Source organism: Saccostrea echinata, unplaced genomic scaffold (assembly GCF_033153115.1).
Source record: "Saccostrea echinata isolate AGI-Se365-2 ecotype Australia unplaced genomic scaffold, CSIRO_AGI_Sech_v1 ptg000083l, whole genome shotgun sequence".
Classification (NCBI taxonomy): domain Eukaryota; kingdom Metazoa; phylum Mollusca; class Bivalvia; order Ostreida; family Ostreidae; genus Saccostrea; species Saccostrea echinata.
Window position 1 is genome coordinate 1,059,884 of NW_026889832.1, and position 13,137 is coordinate 1,073,020.

Here is a 13,137-nt window from a genome sequence, read left to right on the forward strand (position 1 = left end):
TTAAATTAAATAATAATAAAAAAGATATCTTTATCTATATCCAAATATAATAAAATATCTAAAAAAAAGTTATTAGAAAAAACAGAAAATTTGTGGACTGAAGAAAGACATACTGACAGACAGATGGACAAACAGACAGACATACAGACAGAGTGATTACTATAGGGCACCCGCAAATCCTTGCGGGGCCCTTATTTAATAATTTGATTATTTTAGTGAAGGAAGGGAGATAGTTAGAAATGTTCATTTTGGGTGCTCAGTGAAAGTAAGTTGAGAAAGATATGTGTTCTATGTCAGGCAATTCGTAACAAAAGATTGCCAAATCACAGTAAGAAATAAAGTTGAATATCTTAATTAAAATAATTCTTAATCCCCTAAAATTTACTTTATGTGTTACTCATCCTCCTTTTAAGATTTAAAAGGAAAGTTTATTTGTCAATTTTTTACATGAGCTTAACAGAAGAAATTGTTTATGCATATCTGTATCAATCTTCCAATGATGAGTAAGTCCACACTGTAGATGATCATTATTTGCATTTGTAACAGAAATTTACACAATGGATGCATCATTAGATGCATGTTATATAAAGACCAGTCAATTATCAGATGATTTGCATTTAAACAAAACATTGGATTCCTCTTCTTGCAGGGGCATTAAACATTTTTATATCCGTAAATATTAAAACATGATTTCATATTACTATGATTTGTTTTTGTTTAATTTACCTTCAAAGGTTCCTTCTTCTATAGCTCTACCAGGATTTCTATCAGTTGCAAAACTTTCATTATCAAGTGCATGAAGTGGTTGTTGACCTTTGAACAATATTGTTTCCAAGTTAAATTTAAAAAAGCAAACAAGATGTTTTTGTGAAACACTAAAGCTCCTATACAGAAACTCATAGCTAAGGAGAGGGTTTTTTTTTTCAAAAGTACTGGTAGGTCAATTCCAAGGTCAAGGTCACAAGGTCCAAAACGGTGGTATTAAAAGAAAAATCTTGTCACAAGGAATATACAATTGAAATACACTACATGTAACTGCTTAGAAATTATTGCCAAGGTTAAAAATTAATTGAAGTGTGTCAAACTCTAAGGTTAAGGTCATGAGGTCAAATGTGTTGGAACTCAGAGAAAAGACTTGTCAAGAGATACACATGTAAAAAAAATTCAATGGTCACGTTCATGAGGTCCAAAATATTGGTATTCAAAGACAAGTCTTGTCACAAGGAATAAAATTTGAAATATAAAAGACCCTGAAAGGTACTGTACATAAACTGTTCAGAAGCAATGACAAAGGTTAATGTTCTTTGAAAAGTAGGTCAAACTCTAAGGACAAGTTCGTAAGGTCAAAATTATAGAAACTCAAAGAATTTGTCACAAAAAATACACAATAGAAATATTTAAAGCACAAATCGTTAAGAAGTTATTGCCAATGGTATTGTTTTTAAGAGGTTAGTCAAACTCTAAGGTCAAGGTCATAAGGTCAAATATATTGAAACTCAAACCATGTAAATCACCTTTTTTTCTTCGTGAATACCGTCTGTATATAAAAAATCCGCCTAAAGCAAAAGCCACAACAACAAGAACCCCAACTACTATCCCTATGACAGAACCATTGTCTCCTCTATCTTCTGTATCTGCTGCAGACCTGAAACAACAAATGCAAGAAAATATACAAATTATTGTGATTTTTAAAAATTGGGGAATAAAAATCCTTAAAATAAACATGAGGCTTCCTGAGGAAACAGATATGCTCACTTGCCTACAGCCAGTACCATAAACCTTCGTGCTTGGTCAATATGTTTTCTCTAAGGTCTATATATCTAGGGAGTGACCTCTTGAAAGACTGTATTTGTATGATGATTTTTTTTTATTATCATTATTTTTTTTGGTCAAATGTGTAGAGTATTGGGCCACTAGAATGGTAGATTATTTTTTTTTTCAATCTGGCATGATGAGTTGTGTGTGCAACAGTTGTCATAATATAATTATGGAAAAAATAGATTCTGCACACCTTCCTTGTAAATGTAAACATAAGAGCTTAAGTATAATATTCAATACATCTATACTTTTAATGTATCTTTCCCTGGTAAACACACATTAAGCTTACCCATTAAGCACAGGCCCTGTTTCAGTGACCACAGTTGTTCCAGAGGTGGAGGGATTCACTGTTGTTGGATTTTCTGTTGTTGATTTCTTAGTAAGCTCGTAGCAACCAGGATCTGAAAAAAAAACTAAATATCAGTTGTTTTATAGACATCATAAGATTCTTAAAATATTATACAATTCATTACTGTTTTGTAAGTAGTCTGTGCTTTTCTTTTTACCGTGATCTTATATTGGCATGCTATGAACAAATGAATCCTAATTTCTGTACATAAATGATGATTAATTGTAATGTACGTTCTTATTGGTCCCTTTTACAAAAAAATTACACTGAGGTTGAAAATGAAATATGAAGATAACGAACAGTAATCAAGGTCAAGAGTCTATATAATTTGAAACATAACAGCTTTGATCTCCCATTGTGGCCAAACTCTACCCCCGGGTAGGGTGTTTTGAACAAATTTGAATATACACTACCTTTCTGGCCCAGTGGTTCCTAAGAAGAGGATTTTTTAAAGATGCCATTAATTTTTCACTAATTCACAATTATCTCCCCTTTGAAAAGACGTGGCCCTGAATCCCCTTTATCCAAGGATACTCTGTGGCACGTTTGGTTGAAAATGGCTCAGTGGTTCTTGAGAAGAAGTCGAAAATGTGGAAAGTTTACTGACAGACAGACTGCCAGCTAGATGGACGCTGGACAAAATGTGATCAGAAAAGCAAGTGACCTTAAAAGGAAACAAGCAAGCCAATATAACTCCCCCCACACCACCACCACCTCCCCCTTCACGAATAAAGGTCATGGCTGAAGAATCTAAATTTGAAGGCCGTGATGAACAAGAATCAGACTTTAATTTTGATAACATAACATCAGAGGAAACTGATGCAGAAATCAATGTTGGACAGTTACTGAATATGAAATGGAAAGAAAATAAAACATTGTAATGTGCAACACAATATAAGTACCCTCAAGTTTGAACAAGCAGTGAAGCTTGGGCTAGTAACTTTCTTAGGGGGCTGAGTAACATTTGCTTGGATGGTAAAACTTTTCAGTATGACTGGATATATAACAGATACAATTCAGCAGTTTGAATTCCTTTAAATGTTAACAAGAGGATTTTTACCAAACATAAAATTGCCTTTATGTTCCCATGCAGGGTTCAACACTAACATTTCTGGGTATTAGTCCTGGTCAAACTAGTGATTCATTACTACAGTGCAGGAAACTAATTTTGTTACAGCATCGATGCTGATTTGAATGCTTCCTTTGCTTGCTGATTTGAATGCTTCCTTTGCTTGCTGATTTAATGCTAGTAATCCTTATCCTGATGCTGTTTTATAATTAGGTCAATGCTACCGGAAGTAGCATCATGCTACTGGAAGTAGATAATGAATTTCAGCATTGCCGTTTAAAGCAATAAAAGTGCCTTTTACAATTATTTTATCATAATATCTCACTATGTATCAATAATGTGAATACTTTAACCAATATTCTTTCTTTCTTTTTTAATTTTTTACTGAATTAAAACTCATTGATTTTCTGATGCTAGTAGGATAATGCTGATTTTATGTAGGTCAATGCTGGTTTTATCCTTTGCTTTCTGATGCTGATCCTTGTAATGCTGTTTTTTAAATGCTGATGCTGATGCTAGCTCGATCCTGATGCTACTAATGCTTATGCTGATGCTGGTTTATGTAACAAAATTAGTTCCCTGCACTGTACATGTATCATCAGTCAAGAGTGGTTTTTAATAATTATTACATCAAAAATATCATAAAAACATCATCCGTTTGCATACTCACATTTGTATGCTTCATCAGAGGGATATCCAGTTGGACATGGTTTTTGGATGAAGCCAGAACAAAGTGTACCTAAACTTTGTTGAATTCTGTTTGCACTGTAGCTGTATTCTGTACAATAGCCTGCAAAATTGTTATAAGCATATTCTTAATGTACTACTGAATTACAATCAGTGTATATGTGCATGCTTAATTGGTTTCGAAGTTGCACAATAATAGCACTATGATCATGAATCAAAAAATTTAAAACATTGGAAATCATGTTCTAATGCAATTGTTTTGTAAAATGATTTTTGATTGGCTAATACAATGATGTTTCAGGAAGTTAAACGAGAGTGAATTTCAAAGCTTTTGATTGTGACGTCATAAGAGAGCGACGCAAAAACACAACACTCCCTGACGTATTTCATATAACAAAACTCAACAAAATAAGACGTAAACATCAAACAAAAGGCAATAAATTGCATTAGATTGGGAATAACTATCTTCTAATTTGGTATTTGCGACCTTTAATGCTGATTTAACAGTCGCAAACATCCGTTCTACCCCTTACGCTTCGCCGGTAAAACTCAGTTTGCGACCATTAAATCAGCATTAATGGTCGCAAATACCAAATTAGAAGATAGTAATTCCCTAATTTAAATAAAGGAACATTAAATTTTATTCAGCCGTACAGGAGTTGCAGATAAAAGATGGGTACCCTTAATATAGTTATAGAGAGAATAGCAATGTCCATGCTATGGAAGACTCAAATATGAGTCTGATTAAAATGTAAATTAGGAGATGCACAATGCCACTATGAAATAAGGATATGGTGAAATTTTCATTAAATTGCATTCAGTGGTACATGTGTAAGAGGCGTTGCAGATAACAAATTGACGGTGTTATGGACAGACGGATGGATGGACATACAATTGGACATCCCACATCACTATATACCCTCTACTTTTCAAGCAGGGGATATAAAAAAAAAACACAAATCAGATGTGATATAAAACATACAAGACAAACCCCCAACCCTACACCAAATTTCTTTCATTTACTCCTTAGCAATCTGGAATACATACCAAACACAATAGTCTTTTTATATACACAAACTTCCAGTGTTTCATTGAGAAATGGGTTAATCACACAATGGTACACAAATCTGTCAGGATTACTACACTGGCTGGCAAATGCTGAGCAGTTTTTCCTTTGAGAAGCTCTCATCCATTCTTTCTCACTGGTTGGACAGTTTTCAACACTTTGTACAGTTTTTTTAGATGCAGGACATGAATCAGTGTTGGCTTTTGTTATCTGTAAAATATTATTAAATGAATGAAAGATTGTAATGAATTAACTAGCTGAATGCAGATAATTTAATTTTTAAACCAAATGCTGGCCTGAGTTAGTTAAAAAAATGTTGGGCCATCAAATAGTTTAAACACAAAAATGTACTGGTATATAAACTGTATAAATATATTTGGGGGCAGTATTTTATTTATTCTCAAATAAATGATAATTTAATTTCAATAGTGGATCAAGAATAAAGAGTTTGTTAATTGCTATTATGTGGACTTTCTTGGTCTTTGCCCCTTCTGTCAAAACTGCAAAGGGAAGGGGGTTATGGGAATGAATGACATAATTTTGTTTCCCTTCATCCACAAATACTATGTTAATACCAAAATGTGTTGTTTTTTTCTTTATACAAGAAGCTGTAATTGTTCCAAAGTTTACAAAACATGCAAAGCAGTAAAATAAAAGTTTGCAATTTCTACATGTTCTATGGATTCAACTGTGCATCAATATACTAGATGGCAAAAATAAGGACTTCAAATTTACCAAAGTATTCTTTGTAGTAAGTTTTTTGTTGAAAGTGATAGAAGAGATGAACATTAAAGTTTGAAAAGTTTTCAAATGCATTTATATAGAAAAGTATATAGAAGTAGCTTAATTAGTATACATGTACATTTTCATAATATTATTGCATGACCAAAGTTAGTTTAGTTTATTAAAATGTATTAAGATTATACATGTAATTGAGAGAGTGGATCAAGCCCAGATGCTTTATAATTATTGTAAATATATCATTTCTAATATCCTCTCTACACTGTTGTTATAGTTTAAGAGAATAAACTATTGTCATTGTCTACATCTGCAGGCACTTTCAGGTATTAGCTTATACAGTAGAACTCATTTAGTGCAAACACGGATAGAGTGAAATTACGGATATAACAAAGTTCTTTCAGATCCTGGCAAAATTCTTAACAAATCCTAGTAAAATTTTACAGTTATAACAAACACGGATATAACGAATTTCTGGATATAGCAAATTGACTTTGTATCACGAAAAAGTTAAAAATAATGCAAAATACATCTTTTAAATTGAATTATTAAGATCACAAAAGTTGAAGTATTGAGCTGACATTATTTTCCATAAGTATGTATGTTTGAAATTAAATTCATCAAAAATTTTTAGTTCTCGAAGATATTTTTGCATTTAATATTTCCCTGAACATATTTTGCAGTCATACAAAAAGGAAAACATGTGCATTGCAAATTTGTTATATATAATTTCACAACTTCATTATATGGATATAATAAATTACCAATATAGAGAAGTAAGTTCAAAGTCCCTAGGACTTCGCTATAACCGTGTTTTACTGTAATTACCTTAAAGTTTCAAAAAAGTGTAAAACTGAGAAGAACAACTTGCGTAATCATGATATTTGGCTTGTAAAACCAACTTTCAAATAAGTACATCAAATGAATAAAATGTTATGTATTGTACATGTACACTAGAAATATGTCCATAGGACATGAATGCCCCGCCGAGGGTTTATTAGTTATGCAACATGAAAATTTGTATTAGTGTATGAAATTTGATGAGAATATCTTGAATAGTTTCTTAAAATTTAAAATGAAATCTAAAAAGTTTGATACAGGTGATAAATTCTTCCCAAATTATGTAAAAGTGCATAAGCTTACATAAATATATCTTAAATGGTTCCTCAATGCAAATTTAAGAAAAGTGAGGTCAAGGTCACAGGAAAGTTCAAGGTCAAACATTTTTTATGCAGTTGAATAGTTCTCATAAATACATATATTCAGCATATTAAGTTTGATAAAAATATTTTGAATGGTTTATTTAAAACTTATAGTTGAAAAGGTTATATCAGTATGTATTAGCATATGAAATTTGATAAAAATATTATGAATGGTTTCTTTAAAATTGAGTTAAACACAAATTGAGAAAAGTGAGGTCAAGGTCAAATGAAAGGTCGAGGTCAAAAGTGTTGATGAAGTTGAATAGCTTTCATCAGAATATATCAGCATATGAAGTTTGATAACACTATCCTGAATGGTTTCTTTAAAACTGAGCTAAACACTAATTTAAGAAAATTGATGTCAAGGGCAAAGGAAAGGTCAAGGCCAAAAAATGGTTATGCAGTTGAATAGCTTACATTAGTATGTATCAAAATATGAAGTTTGATTAAACTATCTTAATGGTATCTTTAAAATTGAGCTAAACACTAATTCAAGAAAAGTCAGGTCAAGGTCAAAGGAAAGGACAAGGTCAAAAAATGTTGATGCAGTTGCATAGCTCTCATCAATATCTATCTGTATAGGAAGTTTAATAAAAATATCTTGGATAGTTTCTTTGAAACTGAGCTTTGAACTCAACAAAACATTAACACACTTGTAATAACACACATACGTGTCATGACACAGTTGATCACTTGACTGTCACTTATAATAAATTTTTCAAAAGTTGCACATAAATTGCTTCGGTGCAAGTGCATAACACCATTTTTATTTACACTTTGATACATAAATAAAATTATTATATCCTAATGTACCTGAAAAGTGTTTGGAACAGGCCATCGTATTATTTAGTGTAAGAGATATTTCATGAGAACTTTAACTTACCCACACATTTGAGGTTGTATTCCTCTCTTCGTCTTAATTTATACCAAAGCGAAGTGATAACACTTCCATCCCAAGCAAGATTCATTTAGAGAACATACTTTTCTACAATTTTTCACAAAAATCTTATTTATCCTTATTAATCACTTGCACCAGCCAGTTTTATACATTCTGACTACCTAAAATCTATAGTCCTGTAAACGTGAGCATTTCAAAGTGAAGTTTTCTTTCTTCTGCAAAATCGTATGAATACACACAATTTCAATCTAGATAAATTGTATGAGGTAAGTTGTAATATTCAACACTTATTACACATCCTCAGACTAGACACATGAATTTTACAATAATGCTCTAAAACTTGACATGTGGTTGGAAATAGACTTTATGACACTCTCCCTGTCATGATTGCTAAAGTACACAATGACTTGACGTCATTTTCAATGTCATATCTTGCTAGTGACAGCATAGGATCTACTGTAATATTTTTTGGGAAACCTTAACCTACTTGTGAAATATTTACTTCTTGCATCATGAATTTTATTAGTTTATTTATACATGTACTTTCATTCATTCCTTCCCTTCTTCACTGCATTTTTAATTTGCTGAAAGCATGAATAAATCAATTAGAAAAATTTTCCTTCCTGGTCAGCCTCTAATTAGAGATCTATCTTGGCAGAGAATTAATTAATCAATATTTATTTATTTTTAACTTGGTCAGAGCATGAGTAAATCATTTATTTAGAAATTTCTCTTTCCTGCTCAGCTGCTAAGTAGAGATCTGGCAGAATTTTTTTTTTCTATGTGGCTTTATACATGTATCTCTGCTAATTTCTAAATATAGATCATACCAAGTTATTTGTTTTAAAAAATATGTACAATCAAAATCAAACTAGGTTATACTCAACAATGCTCAAGTCCCACATTCTATATTGTCATTTTTAATTTCAACCTATAAAGGAATAGTCAGGTCTTTTGTAACAAAATACCAATATACACCACAGAAATTTAAAGCATGCAGGAAAATAAAGTACAAATTTTAAATTAAAACTTTTATACAAATGTAATGCTTGAAATATATACATGGTCAGAATGGACCCAATGTAGACATTGATATATGTCTGAATTTTATAAGGAGTACGGACAGTGATTGAAAGCATGGTTAACTTAATTCTTTTAAAGATTGCATGCATGTATTTAAGGGCTGTCAGTGGTGGATTTATAGGGGGGTGCACCCGGCACATGCTCCCTTAAAATTCAATTGTCAAATTAAGCCTAAATCATAGTTTCGTTGAGAAAATATAAAATGTCTACTCAGTAGACCTCATTTTTACCCAAATAAATCTCTAGAATCCAGAAGCTTCTAGGGGCTTGTGGGGGCTTGCCACCCATGCCCCCATCAGGGCTTCATCCTGGACCCAATGTGGGCCTCAAGGTGGCCCCAAGACCCCCTGCCTACTTTTTGCTCCCCCCAACTTCAATTCCTGGATATGTGCCTACCTGTCTTTACAGTAGACACATCCCTCATAAAATACATTTCTTCAATAATTTTTTTTCTATAATGGTACATGTAGATAGCATATGCTACCGATAGATGACCTTTACATTGTTTTAGGTAATCTAAACTACTGAATATAGTGTCATCAAAAAGGTTAATTTGTTATCTAACTTGGCTAAGTTTCAACATTTGATAGTTTAAGGGTTTAAATCACTTTTTAAAGGTAAATATATACACTGTATTACATATATATTCTTAATGTGGAAATTATGAACTCCATTGGTTCATCATTTTGACAGTTTACATAGTTTTTTTTTTTATTTCTCCTTTTTTTTTTAATTTCTCCCTATCTCATTTTCCGTTATCCTCATTTTTTTTTTTTCAAAAAATGATTTTTGACTTTAACTTTCATTTTCCAGAATCTAAAAAATAAAATGTAGATATCAACAATGGATGGGATGACCATAATTACTTTGTTAGAATGGCTTTTATCATGCATCATTAGTGATAGCAGTAGATATTGACAAGATAATGCATTTATTTTGGAATGAAAGTGCATGCATGCATAAAACTGAGTGATTTCACATTATATGTATTAGTAACCAGTATATGATTAAACTCAAAATGTTAAATCTTGATTGCTAGTTCCAATACCAGCATGCTATTACTATTTCATAAATATATATTTAACTATTAATTTCCCGTCACTGCTACATAACAAAATATGTTCAATATATATCTGTAACAATGTTTTTGGCTGCAAGTAAAGCTTTTAATTTTTTAGTCTAGTCTCATTGTCGGAAACCCATGGTCAATCTCACAGAAGTTTTCCCAGTATCAGTAAGTGTATGTGAGATTGAACGTGGGTTTCCGATGATGGTCTAGTCTAAACAAGTGGTAATGTCCAATTTCTGTTTAAGAATTTGTCATGAATTCAAATGCATTAGAGATGGCAACCAAAATCACAGAAACACTAAATTCTAAGGATATATTCTAAGGATGTATCTGTATATACAGCATATTTTTGAAATTAGCTGATTGTAAAATGTATTTAAAAAATACTTCACATCTCTCATTCTTAATATGGAAATCCTGTAGTAAGAATTGATACATTCACAATATTCGTTTAAAAATGGTTAATTCAATTAGCATGGTAAAAGACAGTTGAAGATTTCTTTTTCATTCTGCAATTTTTTATTTATCGGAATTTTTTATTTATCGAAAAGATATAAGAGAGGACATGCAATAAAGTTATACCTCTAAATTCAGAAGGATGAACATCATGGCTGCATATGATCCTGCAACAAATAACCAATTTCAATTTGGTATATGTATACTTAAACATATTTTTTTAACATACACTTGAAATAGTTTCAGATAGGTGCACTTGTCATTAATTTGTTCTTTTGCACATTTCATTTGTCATCTTCAGTACATGGTTATACATCTGCAAGAACTGCATCTTCTCCTAATGAACTATAACTAAGCAATACACAATCACACTCTTTTTATATACAGTAATATGGTATTTTCAATTTTTGATTTTTATTTTAATGAAGATATTCAGACACACCTACAAAAACACAAAATACACAACATGCACCATCAACCAAGCGCCTATGAATTGAACAAGTTTATAAAGTCATGCATCTTTTCAGTTATGTTAAGACCTACCTGTGAAGCATGAAGTTGAACAATGAAAATGCGTCGGTTAAATAACATTTTTTTTTTTTAAAAAGTTAGTTTTGAGAATCTGTTTTTGGGGGTTTTTTGTTTTTTTTTTTAAATATTCGCTCATCTTCCTTTAAAGTTTTGTTATACGTGTACATACAATAGGCCTGACGTGTAAATTTACGGTTTCAAACAGGCATGTCAGTCGACAGTATAAAAAAAAAAACAAAACAAAACAGAATCCCTCATTTAAACTTAAGTAATACTTTACAAACTCCATTATTTATCTTACTTATCTTACGTTATCTTACGTTTACAAACGAAAGTAGAAAACTGCATGATGCAGAAATTAATAGTAAGACCTTGTCTATAAGGAAGACATTTATATAAGCCCTCTATTTCTCCAATTTTTCTACAAAACATTCAAATACACATAAAATCTCATTACGGTTTGGCCTCAAAACTAGGATTTTCATATTTTCCTTTGTATTTTTCCTGTATTTTTCTTCATCAGTTCATGTTCATTCAACGTTGATTTCCGCGAAAAGTTACTAAAATGCGAAGTAGAACAAAAAAAACCTGGCCAGCCGGAAAGGTATAATGTCCTGATAGTATATTAACCTGAGTGACCTGATCACATGTAATTCTAAAATACGAAGTAGTAATTAAAGTACCAAAAACAATTTTCTTTTAACTGATTATAATTAGGATACTAATTGTCTATGAGATTCATGATAGAAAAAATAAAACAGATATATTTTTTTATTTTCTTTATTTGATAGATAAAATTGGCAGGGGTATAATGCCATGATTTTGGGGTATAATGACCTGATGCCATGATAATATGAAAACCTATTATAAAAGCAAGTTTTCATTATATTTGTCCCGGGCCGGGAATCCGAAACTAAAACGGGTTTTTAGTTATTTTTTTTAAAAATAATATAAAATTCCCCCATCAATCACATCCATATGTCGTTCTGTCCGAGCAGATTGTACCTTTTCTTACGTTTAGAGAATGGCCATGTACGGTATTTTTATTACACCGTACATGGCTATTCTCTAAACGTACGAAAAGGTACAATCTGCTCGCATAGAACGACATATGGATGTGATTGATGGGGGAATTTTATATTATTGAGAAATTATAAGTTCTTACATTTTTTTTTATTAAAGGGGGGGGGGGGCTATCGATCCACACTTCAGGCGCCTGTGGTTAAATCCGATTGTCATAAAATACATGGGCCGTTGGTGGTAACCCCGGTTGATCTGAGTGAGTTCGCCCCATTCCCTATTCGCCATGATTCGCCCCAGTTCCAGAATGCTGAAGGCATTTTTTCCCGAGCTCTGTCGGAAAGGCCAGAGAAAATATGCGATTTGATACTCTTCATATGGCAGCTTAAATTCCTATTCTAAATAATTTACTTACAAATATTACATTTCTTAACAAGGATGTCACCTTCAACAGGCACTTAATTAGTATCGTTTTGAAAGTTGGGGAGGGGGGGGGGGTGGTAGGCAGGGGAAAAAGACAACTTCTATAATTTGAAAAGCAAAAAGAAAAACCAAAATTGGGGGGGGGGGGAGCAACCAGCTTTTCAGTGAACATTTATAATTATAGTAAAGGGTATTGTTCGGAAAAAAGTGGGAAGAGGCCATCCCCCCACCCCACCCCCAATGACACGTGCTTTTTTAAAAAAAAAATATAGAAAAAGTTTAATGTAGAAATTAACGTACAGTGAATAACCAAACCCGTACGAAACAATAATTTGTTATTTCAATTCGAGGACAGAAACAAATAAACATTTTCAATTTGCGTGGGCACTATATCAAGGACTCTGAAGTATGCATGTACCCCGGTTCTTATGGCCAAGATAACTGTTTCACTTATGCCAATGTTCGGCTTATGATATAGTTATACATGTACCCTAAAATTCTTTGCAAATTAGAAAACGGTTCATTTAAGCATTTAGTCATTAATCTTTTTGGATGTCGTCACTAACATCAGATAAACTTTAGTTACACCATACATGTATATGTCTTTGGTCCAAGTGATTCAAGGGCTCTCTCATATAGATAGAAGAAATAATTTCAAAATTTTATAAACTTTTAGGGTAAATGTAATGTAATATTTAAATTAGCATGGAAAGTATATAGATAACTAA

The 13,137-nt window shown here is 32.0% G+C and overlaps 1 protein-coding gene across 1 annotated transcript in view; it reads right to left on the bottom strand.

Annotated features, from left to right (window-relative positions):
- LOC133176865 (uncharacterized) overlaps positions 1-11,466 on the bottom strand; it is a 28,996-nt gene extending 17,530 nt beyond the window's left edge. The window contains exons 1-7 of the mRNA XM_061311923.1: positions 11,424-11,466; positions 10,562-10,602; positions 4,971-5,199; positions 3,907-4,026; positions 2,108-2,219; positions 1,515-1,645; positions 727-813 (exon numbers count right to left, since the gene is read on the bottom strand). Of these exons, the coding sequence (XP_061167907.1) occupies positions 727-813; positions 1,515-1,645; positions 2,108-2,219; positions 3,907-4,026; positions 4,971-5,199; positions 10,562-10,602; positions 11,424-11,451 (748 nt within the window). The 5' untranslated portion in view covers positions 11,452-11,466. The remainder of the gene's footprint in view (positions 1-726; positions 814-1,514; positions 1,646-2,107; positions 2,220-3,906; positions 4,027-4,970; positions 5,200-10,561; positions 10,603-11,423) is intronic.
- Between the last annotated feature and the right edge of the window lie 1,671 nt (positions 11,467-13,137).